Consider the following 20,030-nt stretch of genomic DNA (forward strand, 5'->3'; position numbering starts at 1 on the left):
TGGTGAGGGTTGTCCCTGATTGATGTCAGCTTGGCTAACATCCCCCATCACCTCCTTGCTGGTGTCCAGGGGACAGTCCAGGACAGAGCCAGCTCTCCTGACCAGTTAGTTTAGTCTTCTTCTGTCCCTCTCAGAGCCCCCACAGCCCCAGCAGACCCCTGCATAGAACATGCAGATGCCACCACAGTGTTATAAAATGTTCTTAACAGTGTCCTACACACTCCAAAGGACCTCAGTCTTCTCCGCAGATGGAGACGCCTTTGGCCCTTCTTGTACAGGACATCTGTGTAGACATGCTCTGTTAAACATGCTGTCATTTCATTGGCAAAACACTAGCATGGTGGCTGCAGAGCACTGCCTGTTTGCAGAATGATAAAATCCTTTCAGCACACCTGTCTCACCTGATCATGCTGTCATGTCAACAATGCGTTCGGGCTGTTGGTTGGATGGATGCTCGATGGGGGTGGGACTGTTTGTTTGACATTAGACTGAATTGTGTGTGTGTGTGTGTGTGTGTGTGTGGGGGGGGGGGGGGGGGGGTGTTACCGTAATTACAAGAATAAAATACGGAACTGAACAAATACACAGAAATAAATAATCAGAAAGATCCCTTCTCTAATTAATCATTTGTAAAACCAGGTCTTTGTCCAAGCTGCGTGAAGCGAACACGATCCAGCCAAACTGGGACGATGCTGCCTTCACGTTTATCAGGTGGAGAATATAAATAATGTGTCGTTATGTGACTGTTGAGTTTTTAATATGATGAGAGGAAAATGTTCTCAGATCGGATGTGGTGGTTCAAACGGCTATTTGAAATTGTCTAAACAACTACAAGAATAAGAATAAAATGAAAACAATTAAATGTGTCAGATGCGCCTGCGTTAATTAAGCTGGCTATCCACATCCTGAACAAATGTTAAGCAAATTTTGAAGAGAAAATGCACACGATAACACAAGTTAATGCCGAAGAGTAATCTGAGAAACACCTAATGCTACCCTGCTTTATTTCTCCCGACGACCTGAACGCTCACAGTCGGGTTTTAATAGTTTAATATCGATAAAATCTGAAGCCATATTTGCTTTGTAGGCACTTGTCCATTGTCCGTGGCCTACATGTAAGCGTTGCCAATGTCCGACAGCCGTGAACGCAGCAGCACTTTCTCCAGCCCTTGACGGAGCCTCCGCCTCCTGACCGCGGCTCTTCACCCGGGTCAGTGTGGGCGGCGCAGAGCGGCTGCAAGTAAGTTGTGGTAGCTGACCGGCCAGTGGCTCAACATCTGTCAGTGCATGGTACGTGTTTCTTAACGAAGGAGTGATGGCATCGCTGTCACCGCTGTGATTCATTACAAGCGAAAGCTACCGGGACAGCAGCCATAACTAACGTTGCTACTTTGGCTAAAGCTAGCTAGAGATGTCTAGTGTTAGCCAGGCGGTGTGTATTGGAGTGTTAGCTAACGATAGCACATAGTTTGCTAACAGCATACACGTTTCCTGTGGTTCAGTGGAGCCAACCTGAGGAGGGGGGATGATGTGGTGAAAAATGAAAGTGTTTTCAGTGGGCCAGCAGCAGGTAATGACGACGTTATAGTGAAGGCCGCCCTGATAGAAATCTGGGTTTTGTCAGGGTGCTGTGCTGGACACGTGTGCGGCTCTTTGGCGCCACCTAGCTGCTGTTGTTTTGCAGGGTGACCGTAAATAAAACAAATAGAGAGGAGAAGCGTTTCACTGTCACCTGGAGCCCAAGGTGACCTCTTCACCTGTCCGAGCCAACAGTGCAGAACTCACCCAACTTCACTCATTTTTAATGTTAATAAGCTGTTTTCCTACTGATAAAACAGCAGATTGATGACGATTGATGATGATTATTAATTAAATTACTTCTATATTAATTCATGTCTACTGGATACAAAGTGCTCCCTGCATTATTCTTATACCTGATGTTTATTTATGTAATATTTTAATTTTACTCCTTGGCACTAAATTTCTTATTTCTCATCTTTCAGCATCAATTTGATAATTGATCTTGAAGCCATGTAGAGTTTTTTCTAAACCCATAACTGACAAGAAAGGTACAGAAGTGCAAATTATTCATCCACTGTATTTTTACAATGATCAGTTTCTTACATTTTCCTGTCAAATGTGTGTCGAAAACAAACGTGATATGTTTGTGACTTTTGTCCTAAATGCAGGGCTGCTGTGGGAAATGTGCCTTACTTGAACCTTAGAGCAACAGCAAATAAATGAATGAGCAAAATAAAACTGAGCAAACAGCCAGTGTGACGGCAGCAAACATGTTTGTAGAGCGCTGCCAGTTATCAGAATTAGAAATACTTTATTGATCACTGAGGGGAAGTGAGGTCAGGTTACAGTCGCTCCCATTCTAAGTTAATGTCAGCATATAAAAATTGAAAATGCTAAAAATTATTTTAAAGATTTGCATTTGCTACAATATACATTTCACACAACATAGGAATATGTACACATTTGGAAAAAATGTGCATTATACTGCAGTATACTACAGTCTATAACTACAGTGTAAATAATATTTGAGATAGATAATGATGAAACGACCAGGATTCATTTCAGAGTAAATCACAGTGGAATGATTGACCAGGGTTAATGTAGAGCTGAATCAGCACTGCACAGAAGAAAATACAAACTGTAAATAAACAAGCTTCTGACTGCTGACGGGGCGTCTGGCGCTGTGAGGGAGGAGCTGAAAAGTTTGATGGCCACAGGTAGGACTGAGTAGAAAGGACAGAAGAGCGTGATAAGGAGTTGCGTGTTTCACCTCTCTCTCTTTGTGCAGCATGAGCGCAGCACGACAAGTCCTGAGCTGGTCCAAGTGGGCATGTCACTCCGCTAACATACACTGCAGACGGAGCTTTTGTACTTCACAGGTAAGTCCACCTCAGCGCTCTTTGAATGTAGCTGCCTATCATAAAATGTGTTTGGTGACAAAGTAGTTGGCTGTAATTTAGACCCTGTAAATAATGCACTGATGTAGCCCCGGAAGTCCCAGCAGCACTGAGCAAAGTCTACGCTGCTGTGTTAATGAACAGCACCATCAGTGAGAGTTTAGTGATTGTTTAATGTTTGTCTCGCAGCTTGTTGGACATTAAGTCCGTAGCCGGTATCACAAAATGTGAAAATGTAATTGGAGGCTCGGTGAACAGTTAATTTAGCTGTAATGTGTCTTGGTTTTGTATTGCAGCACATGATGTCACGGCACACTCACACAAAACGGATTGAGGGACTGGACAAGAACGTGTGGTGAGTGGAAGAACAACAGAAAGGCCTGTGCTCAGATTCCTTTTCCACTGTCACATGAAAGCCTGCCAGATTTCTGCAGCTAGACCAGAGCGAAGCCAGTCCTGAAGGGAGGGTGTGAAGCACGTCATTTCAGATTCATGTCAGGTTCAACCCCGTTTCCAAAGTGTATGTGCCAGAGGGGAACTTTAAAGCAAGCAGAACTGCACATGATTCATGTATTTGTATTACAATCCTATAGTTTCCAACGACATGCAAAGACAGCACACATACTGTTGACTGTCGCAGAACAAATAACTGTCAAAGCTCATTTAAAACCGTTTAGGTGAGAAGATTTCACTGCACCTCTGCTCCGTCCAGTAAGGGTTCGCTTCATTGTCATTCAGGGTGGCGTTTACGGCACTGGCAGCAGACCCATCTGTTGTCAACCTGGGCCAAGGCTACCCAGACATCCCTCCACCTTCCTACGTCAAGCAGGCGCTGGCAGAGGCCGCATCAGTGGACAAGATGAACCAGTACACCAGAGGCTTTGTAAGACTGATAGACTCGCTCAGAGTTCACAGCTGCAGAAAGAAAGAAACTGGGTTATTTAACATTCATTATGAATCCATTTGAAAAGAGCTGCTGAGAGACTGGAGACAGAATTTGTTTCTATCTTTCCTCTAAAAGCCGTTTCCACTGTGTGAGTCTGAGTTTTGGTGACTGTGGTAACACTCTTCATACAGCGCAGCCTCAGGTCACCCTGAGTGGAGCTGAGGTCAGCTGTTTACTAACTGCAGCTCAGCTGTCAGCGCTCGTTCTGATGAGAGGTTAAATGTAATTCAGAAGAAATGCTAAATATTCAGGGTGGAAACTTTCCTCAGAGTTAACAGGAATTTCTGGAAATGAATGGAAAATATCATTACAGAACAACATAGTGAGTCAGATGCACATAGAAGCAAACCTAATTGTAAACTCTCGCAATAGAAATGAAAAAATCGACAATTTGGTGGAGTTCAACTTTAATTAAATGAGTTGACTCATTTAACAAGAATGACTGGAAATAAAGTAATTAAAACTCCTTAATTAGCACGTTCAGTCAAGCTACAACCCACACGGTAACAGCTAGCAAGAACAGCACAATGTGTAAATGAATTTAAACTGCTGAATCATGCTCCTCTCTGCTGATTAATGCAAATATAAGACATGTAGAATATTTTCACTCCAGGAATAGAAAACTCCTCTGGCTCAGACTGCACATGTGATGGAGTTAGCACTGTGCATGCAGAGCCTTGTCATTGTACTGCATTCCCATTTGATGGTATGCAGGCAAATTGTCTCTGCATGTGATGTGAGAGTGTGATGCTGAATGCAGTGCATGGCTGCAGTTCAATTAAAGACGCAATTTTAACCAAAACATGCCATAAGACATAGCAGACACTTTTTCTTTAAGGTGTACTTCACATATAAGGTCACTATTAAAAGGTTGAATTTTGATACTGAAATTGTGCAAAGTTACCAAATTCCCAAGCTTTCTTCCCTTTAAAGCTGCATTTGGTGTTGAGAGAGGAGCAACCACATCGAATTTGAGTGTACATTACATCTGATGTTAGCCAGAAATCCACTATGCTGTATGCCGTTCTTTTCTAACTTTCTTCTCCTGTCCTGAAAGGGTCATCCGTCGCTGGTGAAGGCCCTTTCTCAGGTTTATGGGAAGGTCTGTGGACGACAGATCGACCCCTTCAAGGAAATCCTGGTCACAGTTGGAGGCTATGGTTCCTTGTTCTGCACCATGCAAGGACTGGTGGAAGAGGGAGATGAAGTGAGGACATTTCTCTCATACAGAAAGGTTTTTAGTAATATTCATAAACATGCTCCCAGTGTTTACAGTATGTTTACTGCATAGTGCTTCTCTCTCCAGGTCATCATAATCGAACCTTTCTTCGATTGCTATGTGCCTATGGTGCGAATGGCCGGGGCCAAGCCTGTGTTGATCCCGTTACGCCTTGTAAGTTTAACCTACAGCTAACGATTTCTGTCGTGCATGTTCTGTGTCTACAGTATTTACTTTACTCACTGTAAGTTGAGGATGTTAGTAGATTTAAGGAGATGTGACACAAAAACGTCTTGTGCTGTATTTTAGAAATCAGACAAAAAGACAATCACAAGTGATGACTGGTGTCTTGACCCAGATGAGCTCTCCAGTAAATTCAACTCGAAGACAAAGGCCATCATCATCAACACCCCCAACAATCCTATTGGGAAGGTGAGCACACATCAGTCAGCGCTCATCATGTCTGAGAAATGAGAACATTTGCTGACTTGACAGAAAAGTCGAGCGCTTTCAGTGGTTCCTGTCGTCCTCCTGCAGGTTTTCACCAGAGATGAGCTGCAGATGATCGCTGACCTCTGCATTAAACATGACACTCTGTGCTTCAGTGATGAGGTTTACGAGTGGCTCGTCTACAGGGGATACCAACATATCAAAATCGGTATGTTTTCATCTTAACATGCAAAGTTGACTAAAGTGTATTACATAAGAGCTAATGACCGTCCTCCATGTCCTATATAATAGAAGCTGCTCCACTCTAAAACATGCAGCAGCACTTCTTTAGGGTCCATCCACACCAGAGAGTTGCACAGCAGAATGCATTCACCTGTCCTCTCCGGACACTAGCTGCTGGCTGTAACTACTCACAGGGCGAGTAAGCGAGCTCCTGTGTTTGGTAAGAGAATCAGTCACATGCTAACTAGGTGTTAACATGCTAGCCTGAGCCTTAGCTCAGTCGCTAAGTAAGTATTATTACCATTAACTGCTGCCTCATCATTGGCTGCAAACAGTGAAAGCTTCTTCCATTTATGGACTCAACACATGTATTGACATTCCACTGTAATATTATTTACTCTGCACACTCCAGCACAGTTCTGAAGGAAACATTTTCGGCTTGAAATCATGTTCTCAGCGTTGAGAACTTAAAAAATGTTTCTGACCTTAAAAGATAAACACCGTTCCAACCGTTTTCTAAAGGAAATTTCAGCTCTGTGAGGTTTTCATACTGTTTTCTTTGTGTGTAGCCACTCTGCCTGGGATGTGGGACAGAACAATCACTGTGAGCAGCGCGGGGAAAACATTTAGCGTTACTGGATGGAAGGTAAGACATCAGTAGATTTACAGCACAGTTTTCTAATATTCAGCAATCAGCTCCTGCACATGATGCAGCTGAAATCTGTGTCTCCCAGCTTGGTTGGTCCATCGGACCTGAGCACTTGATGAAGCATCTTCAGACCGTCATGCAGAATACTGTGTACACCTGCCCAACACCGTTACAGGTAAGCCTGCTCAGCGCTCACAAATGTTCCTTTAAATCTATCACAGGAAGCAAAGGACGTTTTAATTCTGTTTTCAAACTTGTGGCTGCTTCTTCAGGAGGCTGTGGCACAAGGTTTGCTCCTGAACTTTGAGCTGATGGGTCAACCAGAGTGCTACTTCTCCTCACTGGCAGAGGAGCTGGAGGGCAAGAGGGACCGCATGGCTGCCATCGTGAAAGAGGCCGGTATGACTCCCGTCATCCCGGAGGGAGGCTACTTCATGCTGGTGGACGTCACATCTCTCAGTGAGTTCCTGAACATTTAATGCGACATCACTCGCACATTTAGGCCGCTGCTGTTTGCACATAGTGTGGATGGATACAGCTCAGTCGCTCATTCTCACTGTAATTTGGTTTTTGTTAACAGTTTCCGTCTTCATGTCGATGTTGTGCTCCACAGAAATGACATTGTTTATTTACGAGTGTAAGTTTAAGGAAAGCTTGAACTCACAAAGGGAAGAAATAACTTCTCAGAGTTGTCGTTGTGGGAGATATGTAAAACACAGCAGATCTAAAGAAGTCCGTCCTCAGTTAGGGAGAAAGATTTCTGCCTTGAATTATTTCATATTTTTATTGTACTCTGTCACACAATAGCTGACGACAGTTTTCAGTAAACAGTTTTAATAATTTTAGAGCGTAAGTGTTCGACATTTCTAAAACATAAAGCTCAAGTTATTCCAGGGACATTACGACTGAACTACACAAGTAAAACAGGTTTGAATTGAAATTACTTTTAATGTAAACTTAATATTCAGAAAAGGAGGAGATTTATCGAGAAGCGAAGAGATTGCTGCTCAGTTATCACTATAGTTTTATTTATATAGCGCCACATGAGGGCTCTTTCCGTATAGAAGAGAGAACTGAATTATTATTATATAAATACCACAGGAAATGTTCCTTGCTTTGTTTTAATAAACAAGAGGCTGAAACTTCTGATACATTTGAATTTGGATCAGCAGCGGGACTGTCTGCTGGACTCCAGCTCTGCTCCTGAATATTGATCTGTGATCGGTGTTCGTTGTAGATCAGGACCTGTCACACATGGTCGATGAGGATGAAGCGTATGACTACAAGTTTGTGAAGTGGATGATTAAAGAAAAGGTAAGTTCATTGAGTTCATTGGATTTTGCTCCGCACATTACACAGCACCTCTTAATTGTAACGGAGCGCTCTCCTGTTGCAGCCGTTGTGTTTATTTTTTATTTCTGTTGTTAATGATAATAATAATAATAATAATGATAATAATAATAATAATAATAATAATAATAATAATAATAATAATAATAATAATAATAATATACATAGAAACTGGCAGCCATTCCAGTGACAGCGTTTGTTGGAGATGAGTCCAAGAAGCAGTTTGAGAAATATATTCGCCTTTGCTTCATCAAGGTAAATACAAAACATTTAGAAACCAAACACACAGCACACATACTCCGCACAATATTTTCGTAACCATCAGTTGTCTTCCTCTTTACAGCAAGATAGTACTCTGGAAGCAGCGGGGGACATCTTGAGAAACTGGACTAAAACTTAGGAACGCTGTGACCGAAGACGTCAGCAGATCTCTGTGTTTAAACTGAGCACATTTCACTGCAACATTGCACACAAACTGTAAACTGGGAACATGGTCGCAATAAATAATACATTTCCTCATTCCATAGCGAGTGTGAACAATCTGATATTCTCTCTATTGTCAAATTATAGATTCATTCAGTAGTTTGTGAGTTCATTTTCACATAGGGGTTTATTAGTAGCTTTAGGCTGATCATTTCTGCTGCCTCTAACTCTACACTGAGTTTAGTTTCTAATAAAACTGGAACCCAGACGTAGGTGCAGGGTCAGGCCGATTTGTTTAACCAGTGTCGGGGAGTTTTATTTATTTCTGTGTTTGTGATTGTCGAAGATAGTGTTGAGCCTCTTTGATGTGTAAACATACAGATTAGTAAATATAAACAGTTGGATGGTATCTACTACTTGGATTTTCATTTCTCCATTTATTTTCATGGCCTATTTTCACTTTAGCAAAAGTGGTACAGCCAGACAGAATGGTGAATAATATTTTGATATTTTCTGCCATTAAGTGAGAGTTTCACTAATTAGAACAACAATCTTGAGTGATAGAAATGTAGAGATTGTGAATAGCATTATTAAATGTTCTTTTCAAAGGGGGGCCGCTATGGGGGGAAGTTAAGAAAAAAAAGCAATAAAACAAAACATGTTAGTTAATAATATTCTTATGCTAAACAAATGTAATAATTATTGAATAGTGAATAAAAGTAAGAAAATCATTCTAAAAGTTGATGTTTCTTTACATATTTTACAGCATTGTCGGTGGGTTTGCAAAGGGGGTCCCCGGCCAGAAGCTAATGCTGTCTGGGGGGCCATGGCATGGAAAAGTTTGGGAACCCCTGTTCTAATGTACACATACTACTAACTTAAAAACCAAAAAGAGCAAACATTTTGCCAGTGGAAAAAGAACGCATTACGTACTTGCGCGTTAGGATCACGTGACCTGTGTGTGCGTGCTCCGCGTGGCCAATAGGGCTTTGTAGCGGGCGCCGTTTTCTTTGCAGTTAGCAGTGAGCTAAGTCCTCCCGGATGTAAAGGTGGTTACTGTATTAACGTGAAAATATCCACATTTTGATTTAGTATGTCGTTCGGAAAAGTCAAGAAGTCGCCGCATGACAGTTTAACTTCCACAAATCACCTGAAAAAGTCCTTGAGGAGGTTCATGTACACTGATCGGCGGAAAGAGGTAAGCTAGCACATTTAGCTAAGCTAGCTAATAAATGCTGTGGATTAATTAACGCTAGCTAAAACCGGCAACGCGATGTATTAGCACGGTAGTGTTGGACGACGTAGTCTGTGTTGGCTACTTGTTCAGTCAAATTCAATGTCAAAACAGTATTATTAGTCAGAAGTATTACTTAATACTTCTTTTACTATTATTTTCAACGTCCGCTTGAGAGCGCGGTTAACAAGCAGCCATAGAAGAGGCGACAGGTAAACCTCGACTGTCAACTGAGCAGAAAGCTTTGCTAGTAACGTTACTGCTGGATATCACATATGACGAGGAGTCTTTGACACATTTAACCATCTGCACAATGTTTTGTCTTTCTTGCAAAGTTACGTTTACAAGTCCGCATGTGGCTCATAGAAAATTGGAGTTGATTGACGTGTTTGACGAAGTCGTTGCCTTTACCATATATGGGCATAATTTCGGTGACGTGATTCAACGCTGTTGATGTACAGCTTGTCAGTGACATGGATGTCAGTGTTTTAACAGTGCTGAACAATGAGAAACTATCATTTTCACTAATGTAAGCAGTCCCAGGCTCAGACGGTTAAACCATCTTGATCTCAGGGTTGCAGGTTGCAAGTTGCTGATCTGTTCACTGTACAGGCTGTATGTGACATGTTCTAACTGAGAGCTTTGTGAAGGTTTTTTGTGTTGCTGTTCTACTTTGATTGCCAAATGCTCAAGGGGCCACAGTCCTGGACAAAGATTGAACATGTGCTTTGAATAGGTTGTTTGCATATAGATGTCACATCACTCTTTTGTTGTGGCGCGAACTGCCAGTGGAGGGCCGGAAGTGATTTTCTGCCTAGGACGCACTGTAACACAACAATAGAGCTGCCTCCATACTTATGCTTCATTTAGTTTTTTGAGCAGACCGACGTATGAATGAGCTGGTAGTTGCTTATATGGACTTCCTCTAATAGCGTGTACACCTGTAAGTTCAGTTGAAAAATTGCTCCTCTTCTTAACTTAAGGGTCACATCCAGTATACGTTCTGATTTTCTGTTTATACCTTTCACATACCTTACCTTCCACAGTGAGAACTTTCTTGCATCTTGTCCATTGTGGTTTTCTGAATTTAACATGTGCCTGCACACAGCCTATCATGTGTGGAGGATACAAGCTTTAGTTAAGTTTAGTACAAAGCATTTCCAGCAGCTGAGGCTCTGCAACACCCACACAGGTGTTTTCACGTATTCTGCTCGATTAGACCTCTGCTCAGGTTAAAGCTGAACTGAGCTTTAATGGGAATAGACCTTTTTCGCAGATGTTTTGTCACAGTCAGAAAAGCACAAGTATAGATAATGAATGATTGCTGACTGTCACATTAGGCTTGTTCGAGGTGAGCCAGACCTGTGCAGAATTGATCAATCAACAATGCAAGCTGGTTAGATTTCTGTCCAACTTCACCCGACTTGCTTTGACATCTTGTAAATGTAAGCAAATATAACCTGATGAGATCAAAGCAGCTGTACATGTTTTGAATTTCTTCAGTTTTAGTGGGACAGATTAAGTCTGGGTAGTCAATTTATATAAATAGGAAAATAGATAGGATGGCTTTATGCCTTACAGGAGAACTGTAGTCCATGCATATAAATTGTAATGTAAAATAATTTTAATATGGATGGTAAAGCATAAAAATAACAATGATTATTGGAGACTGAGTGTAAGTTGAGTAAATTGGTTTGATAACATTTAATTAAATCGGGATTGGACCTAATAGGATGTGAGTGTTTCTGTGGCTTCCTGTCACGTCTGTGAAGACTGGTGGAAAATTTCTGTCTTGACTGCAGCTTTTTATCACTGTGGCCTGCTGCTTGGCATCCACTTTCCTGGCGAGACGCAGTTCATCTCGCATGAGCCTACTGTCATGTCTTACAGGGACACTTGAATAGAGTGGAGACATCACTAATGTGTTTAGAAACACTTGTGGTTCTCCAGCTGTGACAAGTCCAAATGTCTGCTGTGAAAGCTCACCAAAGTCCATGTAGACATTTTTCAGAACAGACGTTTTAGTCTGTTTAGTCTAAGTATATTCAAAGCAGCCAGTATTTTTGGTCAGGGGCTAGATGTCCTAACTTTTACTTGCCAGAGTACAGCTGCTGTTTGCATGAGGGTCTGTCAATGTCTTGTTGTAACAAACATGAGTGGAGGAAGTGAAATGTTGGGAAAAGGTGTGGCTGTTTTTTCATGGTGCCACGCAGGTGCCATTTGTAGTCACGTCTTCAGGGGTGTTAGATGAACAGTTTGTCAGAGTGCTTTTTATAGAGCGGCCTCATCCTGAAGTGTACCTCACTGTACTGAAGCAGCGAGGCTTGACTGAAAGTCTTTTCTCTGTCAATTCAGAAGGGCTCATTGTCAATTAAATATTTCATGACTCTCAGTAGCAACAGTTAGTAGTAATGTGATCATATTGTTTTGATGCTTTATACATTTCTGTTGTTTATATTAATGATTTTATGCAGGAGGTTTTTGTTTTAACTGCTGGTTTTCCTAAGTGCTGGCAACATTTTTATACAGAAGTGAAGTCCAATTATTGTGGGTGGGTTGGCATTCTGACGATGTCACTGACTAAATGAGAAAAACATTATGTTAATCAGTGCAGGCCATTCCATTCTGTTGACTTAAGGCGTGTTAATTAACCAATCCCGACGTGTGTCATGTGCCTAGAAATCATTATCGTCTCTGCTTTGTCAGTAGAGAGAATAAAGATATGCTTGAACCAAAGTTGTGCACATGTATTGTGCTTATGGCTGCCATACGTGCTGCTGTGATTGCAAAATCTGATAGGATGTGCATATTGTATACATGAGTATACACAAAGCAGTGCAACAGAGCCAGTCACTGCATGGCATCCATCCAAGCTTTGGCTTTCACAGGAAAAAACAGCTCTAGGTATTTTTCACAGAAGACACTTTGACGTGTAAAACGTACAGGTGTTAATGGTAAAAGGAATAATGGCTGAATTCCAGTTAGCTGCTTCCGTTGCTTTTGTGCACGCTGGTTCACGGTCACACTGTCTTGTCTTAACGGGATACTTCATTGTTAATGTTATTAGTAACACCTGAGCACTTCCTGCAGCGACAAGTCAGAATATCAGCTGTGAATAAGACCTGAATCTAAAAGCTCACCGTAGTCCATGTAGACATCCGTATGTACATTTAGCCTGCACAATAGCTTTTTCTCATTTGTTTAAAATGATCAACTTTGTAAAGAGTCTAAATAATGTGCAATGTTTTTTTGGATAGCAATCGAATCCAACATTATTTGGTATTACATCTAATCTGTTCTAAGTGTCAACTATCAGCAGGTTATTTAAAGGCTTGTACAATAAATATTTTAGTGCCACTTTATTCAGCTGCTAGTTATTTTTGTGAGAATTAAAATTATTTTGCAACTGTGCCTTTTCAAAATTACCCTGTATGCAATGAAAAAGGTACTTGGTTGGCACCTCTAATTGACCTTTTTTACAGCAGGCATTTTGATTTGTTAAAGTCAGAAATGCACAGGTGTAGTTAATTACATGGATGATGCCTCCTCTGTATGTGAGGGCCCCTGTAGTGGACCAGCATGCGCAGTAGCAGGGGCCTCCAACAGACTCACTTTAGTGGAATACAGCCATCATTAAAGTAATGAATTACACCTGTGCTTTTCCAGCTGTGACTCATCAATATGTCTTCTTTTAAAAGGGTTTATTCATGTGTGCATCATTTAGAAAGTCTTTGTCCTCAGATCCACAATGCACTGCACTGCACTGTCAGTGATGTTTTTTATCCTCTTTGACCACATGAGGGAGACAAAGTACATCAGACTGTAACAATACTTGACAGTGTACATTGCAAGTAATATTTCTGTCTTTCCATAGTGATGCAAAAGAAAGACAAAAGCCAACTCATTTTGTGTTTAGTGTTTATTTATTTTAATATTTTAGCACGTACTTTGGCACGTTTTACTAAAACATGGCTACTACGTTAGTACACTGGAACTATGGCAGCATCAGGTGTGGTCACATTAACATGGCAAGAGCAAAAAAGTACTATGCCTCAGAAAGTACAAAAAGTTTGAAATGATTCAAAAACTCCATGGAGATTTTACTACTTGTTAATTTATATTTACCAATGTGAGCTGCCTTGTAAAAGGTGCTGTGCTGTAATGGTTGAGAGCAGGTATCTGTCAGGGTTTCAGGGGTAACAAGATTTTGGAAATACAGTGTAACATTATCAGAACATGTACCATTTAATGGACTATTCCCACTAAATGTTGACTGTGTGTTTAGACCAGTGTCCAAACTTGCAGCACGTAGTGTTTCAGAGGTGAGTTAACACATAACATGGAGCTGTGTCACGCTTCAGCCACATACATTTAAACTACAAATATAAGAGCAAGTGGAAAGTAGCGCTCTCACTAAACATTGATATCAGAGAAGCACTCAAAATATTCTAAACATGACTTGTGCCATCTGTTGTGTATATTAGGACATGTCTAACCAGTTTAATGTTTTAATTCACTTAACTCAAAGTAAACCACTTTAAGAAGTTATTAGATGTAGCCTCATAATTTCTAGATGGCTGAAGTACCACAGACCATGAGATCAAATTACTAGACCAGCTAGCTGTTGACGCTCTGTAACCCTGAGGCTGTGGACTCAGGACATGGAAAGGGTAAGGACTCAATTGCAGAAATGTATACAGCACGTAAAGGAAATGGATCTTTTGTCCAAGCAGACAGTTGTGGTTTTTTTCTGTGCGTATGCATAAACCAGCATGGTGTCCAGTTTCCATGACATCATCTGCCGACATAAATTTAGAGGTTCACGCAGTCAGGGTGTGTAAATGTTAATGTCGGGGTTGGAGGGGGCAAACGTCAACGCCCCTCCCCACCTTCCCCCTGTTTTTCTCGGAGCACATTCATCCCTACCAGCAGCATCATTTCATGCCAAGTAGCTCGGAACGCTAACTATTAACTCTGAGGCTACAATTAAAAGAATTTCGTCAGTGCAGACATACCGCTGTTGACTATAACAGCTGGAAATACCTTTAAGTTTGGTATTTATTGTCCCAAATCTAACCGAGTGCACAGGACATGCACGGAATGCCAACATGTCTCCAAATACCATGATGCTAAGAAGGTTATTATAAGCGGACATCTCACAGCTAATATTTAAAAATCATCTTTAAATGTCATGTCCTGAGCACCCACACAAAACGCTTTCACTTGTAATATCCAATTAGGACATGACACATGTGAAAGTGCTGCTCCTAATTCTGAACAATGTGAGACAATCCATTTTATGTTTCTGTTTCCTGTCCTCAAGTCTGTTTGCATTTGCTGAATTCACCTTTGCTCAGTGTTGTTGTACATAACGTCTTGCATTAACTCAAACACTGTGTGACATGTTGAGGGACTTTTTCATATGCAGGATTATCCGTGAATGCATTATGTTACATAGACATAGAGTAGTGTGGAAACTGGTGCTGGGAACTCAACAACTGCAGTTACAAATCTGAATAGGATTATTATGTTGGCTGTTATTATGTACTCTGCAGTTACCAGATCCCTGTGGATTAGATGTCTGTCGCCATAATACCATCATAATTTATGTTAATTATAATTATTGTGCCAATAATCTAATGTCACGATCCTGTTATGGAGGAGGATTTAGGTTATTGTTGTCCTTAAAACGAGACCAGATGTTTGTGTTACTTGGTGTGACCTCTAGGTGGCCACGTTGATCGTATTCTGCAGTGAAACGTAGCTGAGCTTTGTGCCCTTCTTCCTGTTCTCTCACCAAACTTTGCCAAACAGCTCAAAGTGTCTGATGTAGGCTGTGCAGCAGATGGTCTTGTTATTGTTACATCACCTTTTTTAATCTTAATCATTATTTGTGTATCTAACAACTGGTCGTATGGCTCAAGTTTTGATTAGAGAGGGACTGATTTTGGTGGAAATGGTCGGTCACATGCTCTTAAAAGGGTAATACAGTGATTTAGCTTTTCACTTTTATAAAATCTAGACTTAAAAAGAACACAAGGGCAAACTCAAATGGTCATTTATGAAATCATCAGGGTCATTTTTTTCAAACTGGAAATCTTCTCTCAGAAGCAAAGAATGTGTTATACAACTGCTTTCACAGGCTGGCAGGACTCCTTGTGACAAGTAAACTAAACTTTTGGTTCATGTCCCCGTAATGATTCTGACTGTAACAGAGACCAGAACTGCTCTGTTGACGCAGGAAAGAAAATCTGTTGTTTCGAGCAGCATTTAGACTGTTGTTTTTTTTTTTTTTTGCATTTAAACGATGTGACAGTAAAATATTATTCACAATAGAAACTTGAAATGGCTCATGGGAACAATGGATCAAAACGACAATCATAATAACATTTACATTAGCGTAATTCTGCAGCATTTCACAACATATGCTGTATATCTATTGTGACCGAGACATAAATATCTGTGAGAATTTGAGGGGTGTACCCCCAAATGATGCCCGCTCTCACGCAGGCCATATGGCAGTGTGTGCCCAGCTCTTACTGCCAGCCCCTGCTCTGTGCACACGGGCTAACAGCTTGGTGGACACATAATTAATTTGCTTGGGCGTCTGCCATTTATTTTCCAACCTACATTTTGTTAATTGGACAGAGGAGGTTAAAATCAAATGAGTGTCTCTGGGTATGTTAAAGCGACTAATTGCATGGAATTTACAAGACAGTGGTTGCTTGTGGGAATACAGGGTCAGGGGTGACGTGGGGAGAGAATGAAGTGAAATCATCATGTTTTTGTTATTGTCTTGCACTGGAGTCTGCCAAGGACAAGAGACGACCACTGCTGGTCGCGGACGAAAATGTAAATTATCATCATTTGGAAAAAATGATTAGGAAATGCAAACGACGGCCGTATCTGCACAAGAGCGCAGAGCTGCTTCTTCAGACAGACGTGCCTTACATGGGCTGCATTGCTTCTAATATGTCACTTCTGTTGTCCTGTGTTGTTTACAGCGTAATGGAACCTGACATACCCCCATTCCCAGCCTCCTTTTCTCTGTTGAGGTCATTTTGCCCGTGCTGCTATTTAATCTACCAAGCAATAACTGTCTCTTCCATCCAAAGTTGAATCAGACTTTGAATATGAATTTAATCAAGTTAATTGACTAGTAAATGCAAATGTTATTAGCAGCCAAATATGCAGCATAAATCTCGCCGATGGTTGGTTTTTGTATTTTGTAAACATCAAAAGATGATGATGAAAGTTGTTATCTAAGAGATCTAAGAGATAGAAAATGTGCACAAAGAGAAACTGTTAATCAGAAACCCTGAATATAAAATAGTTCTCTCATTGTATTTAGTTTTAATTTAATGCAGTTCCTCCATACTGAGTAATTAAAAATGGCAGATAGCAAATAATTAGCTGAGAAAGATTAGAAACGTTTAGGAATGTTACATAAAGCGATATCACACTCGATGTATCAGCTGCTTTTTCATGTCATGGAACTTCTTTTAAGTCTCTGTCAACATGTCCTTCTGTCTGAGCCGAATTATGGGTTTCTAAGTGCTGAGGCACGGAGACGGTGCACGAGGGGTTAATGACAGTACAAATGATTGCACTCATTCAGGCTTTCAGGGGATGATCGAGCTAGCCAGCGCCTGCAGCAGCTGTGCAGAAGGGTTCGTATGGTGCCCCTCGAGCCGAGCAAAACAGGGCACGTTGTCCACGGCGGCAATCCCTGCTGTTGTTAATCACCTGCCTCCCCCCGAATCTCACCCCCCTTTCTCTGGTTCTTTCTCTCTCTCTTTACCCTGCACTGATTTGCAAGCGCAGATTAATCAGAGCATGGGGGCCTTGATGAAATTTTGCTGTTATTGTTCCCAATTTTAGCAACATCTTTTATTGTCTTCATCATTCATTTACAGGAGGGAGACGGGGGGACTGTGTCAATTATGCAAATGATGTTGCACACTTTTGCAGATTACTTCATTCGCTTGCCATTGTTTGCGAGAATTTAATTATTAAATATTATTATGCTCATGTTTCCTTCAATTTTCCGAAGCTTTGTTTCAATTTGATCTCTCCTCCAGCTGCTCATCCCTCTGCTCTGAGCCAGAATCAAAGCAGTCTGGCACGCCAAGGCCAAACAAACTCCCCTCAATTTAATGATTTTGAAGTTCGTACCTCGCTCTCATCTGTGGGCTCAAAACTGTGATTGGAAAAAGGCAGACCACATTCAGCTTAATGACCAGGAATTGAATTCAAGTTTATTCAAAATTGACATTCAATTATGTAGCACCTAATGATATTTTAATCTCTTTTCTTTAATTCCCAGGAATTGGCTTTTCAAAGGCTTTGTCTGGCAGCAACACAGACGGCCTGAATAAAGAATACAGATTGGTATTAGATCCTGGCGATGATAGGGAAATTAAAGCTTTTATAGTTCACACATTCTGAGGAAAAGGCAGCGCTCCCTTATTAGACATTTCAATCCCCATGTCTTGAAGCCATCGCTACCACCTTTCCTCTGACATAAGTTGGAAATTTTAATACTGAAATACATTTCAGAAAGCGTTAATCAATTTCCACAAACTCACATTTGATAGCGCTTTATTATTTTAAGTTGTAAGAAATCTGTCAGGTGTAGGTGGGCTGATTGTGATTTGATCATGCTGATTGATCGTATAAGTTTTTTTTAATTTTCATATTATGAGTGACAAGGGTTTAGCCTGCATCTGCAGTATTGGTCATTCTTAAAAATGCATGCAAAACATGTCGGTAGAATATTCTTAAAAGCTCATTTCATTTGTGTGAAGCCTTCAACATCTCTAATGTCACACGAACAACAATCTAATATACTTAGCTGAATTTCTAAATAAGGATGAAATATCAGGAATGGGCTTAAATTAAATGATATCAAACTGAGGAGTTAAGCACCGCAGACAATAAAGCTGAATGTGAAGTTATGGCAAAAGAAAATCAATGCTGGCTTTATTCTCGTCTGGTCTGAATTATGTATATTGCTTCGGATAATGTATTATTCATAATGACAAAGATATTTTGTGTAGTCACTCCACAACTTTTCTTCTGGGATCTGCTCGTAACCAACATAAGAGACCTCTGGAGCACTCTTAGTTTTAAGAGAATTTCCAAATCAGAAGAAATGTTGACTAACTGCTAGAAATGTCATTTTTTAGTAGTTTGATGAACGCGGACCCTGAGGTTAGCTAGTGCCTCTCTGCCTCCTGCAGCATCACTTGTGATACTGCTTATCTACTGCACATGGCTCTCCTCACCACAGGTTACTGGTGGAATTATCCACCAACTGCACCTACGAATGCACCAATTTAAAGGGGTCATGTGACGCCTCATGAACGGGGCTTGTGAAGGGGAGCGGCTGGTTCATAAGGGGTTGGGGGCTGGGCCTCAAAAACATAACCCGAGGAGCACTTTCTCGCTGATTACTCATTGACGTTTCCTTGCCTTGTGGGATACTTCTATTTCTGACAGTCGCTCCCGCAGTGGGTGTGTTCAGCGGCATGTCCGGCGCCACTCGTCATGTCGGCCATGGCTGTGGCTGGGAGGAACAGCTGTCTGTGTTAACGAGGCCATAGCCACACAGACCAGCGAGGCGGCAGTGCTCGAGCAGACCAGAGCACCACTCAGGCTCAATAAGGCCCCGGGATACGTAAACAATGACTTAATGAGAATGCGTGCCATTACTGTAATTAACACAGCTCACGTCAAGCACTGTCAGCTTTCAAGAGTTTCAGGAAGGTCTTGCATTACATTGAAAAGGCTGGCATGCAATGACCAGAGGCCCGACAGAAGCCCTATGCAGAGCGTAAACACACTCAATAAAACCGTGCATAAAAAGATTACGATCCACCATCTGTAATTAAAACGCAAAGCATGAATGTCGTTACCCAAAACATTGAACTGTTATGCTGTGATTACATCTTAATATATGTTTATTTTTTAATTAGCTCTAAGTTTTATATTTTTGTTCTTAAATAAATCTGTCACAGATGCAGTGTGTGTCTGGAGGCTGTTCAGCCATAGACAAATGATTTATGATATCTGACAAGTAAAAGCTGACATTATTTTCTTTTCACTACTGCTGCTCCTTTTTTCTGTAGATTATCTTTGTTCTTGGGGTAAAGTCTGACCATTTAAGAGCAAACCAAAGTGGAAAAAGACAAGTAATGCCTCACCTGCTAATGGTCATTAGTGTAATGTTCCATATTGAAATGTGGAGTGAAACTCATGACTCTTCAGTATAAGCAGCATAATCTTGATAGGGAAGACAGTTAGTTGTTCCACTGAATGATCCACCGTTTGGGTCCAGTCTGAAATTTCTTGTTGGTGATCTTTTGAGACCGTCTAACTTTTCCTGTAGCACCAGCACAAAGCTGTTTTTTGTGAAATGCGTCCACAACCAATAGATGGATTGCCATGAAGTTGGAACACACATTCAGACTCTTACATTTGTCTCTGACTGTAGACTCTTCTGTTTTATACCTTACTCATTTTGAAAAGCAGACTGAAAATTGTGCTGTTGTTGCCGTGTGGTCACCTTGCCTCCCTCTCTTTCAGTGGCAGAAACACGTCATGCACTGTTAATGGCT

General features: G+C 41.1%; 1 protein-coding gene across 2 annotated transcripts; it reads left to right on the plus strand.

The window, feature by feature from the left end:
• Positions 1–1,158: 1,158 nt before the first annotated feature.
• On the plus strand, positions 1,159–8,913 carry LOC139329961 (kynurenine--oxoglutarate transaminase 3-like). Of its 2 annotated transcripts, none has more exons than XM_070960632.1 (14): positions 1,159–1,240; positions 2,810–2,900; positions 3,215–3,273; positions 3,657–3,801; positions 4,922–5,071; positions 5,171–5,257; positions 5,393–5,515; positions 5,621–5,741; positions 6,325–6,401; positions 6,490–6,579; positions 6,677–6,863; positions 7,642–7,718; positions 7,923–8,009; positions 8,098–8,913. In XM_070960632.1, exons 2-14 carry the CDS (start codon positions 2,811–2,813, stop codon positions 8,152–8,154), a joined length of 1,350 nt encoding a protein of 449 aa, XP_070816733.1. In that variant the 5' UTR covers positions 1,159–1,240; position 2,810; the 3' UTR covers positions 8,155–8,913. The 2 variants fall into 2 exon arrangements, with proteins under 2 accessions (XP_070816733.1, XP_070816732.1); XM_070960631.1 differs by having other exon boundaries at positions 1,191–1,290.
• Positions 8,914–20,030: the final 11,117 nt, after the last annotated feature.

The sequence above is a fragment of the Chaetodon trifascialis genome, chromosome 4, assembly GCF_039877785.1.
Source record: "Chaetodon trifascialis isolate fChaTrf1 chromosome 4, fChaTrf1.hap1, whole genome shotgun sequence".
Lineage (NCBI taxonomy): Eukaryota > Metazoa > Chordata > Actinopteri > Chaetodontiformes > Chaetodontidae > Chaetodon > Chaetodon trifascialis.

Excerpts from the sequence above, each read along its gene's own strand:
- LOC139329961 (XM_070960632.1), top strand. The coding sequence starts at position 2,811 with ATGAGCGCAGCACGACAAGTCCTGAGCTGGTCCAAGTGGGCATGTCAC. Across the intron at positions 2,901-3,214 it reads GGAGCTTTTGTACTTCACAG|CACATGATGTCACGGCACAC; the intron begins GTAAGTCCACCT and ends TTTGTATTGCAG. Across the intron at positions 6,580-6,676 it reads CCTGCCCAACACCGTTACAG|GAGGCTGTGGCACAAGGTTT; the intron begins GTAAGCCTGCTC and ends CTGCTTCTTCAG.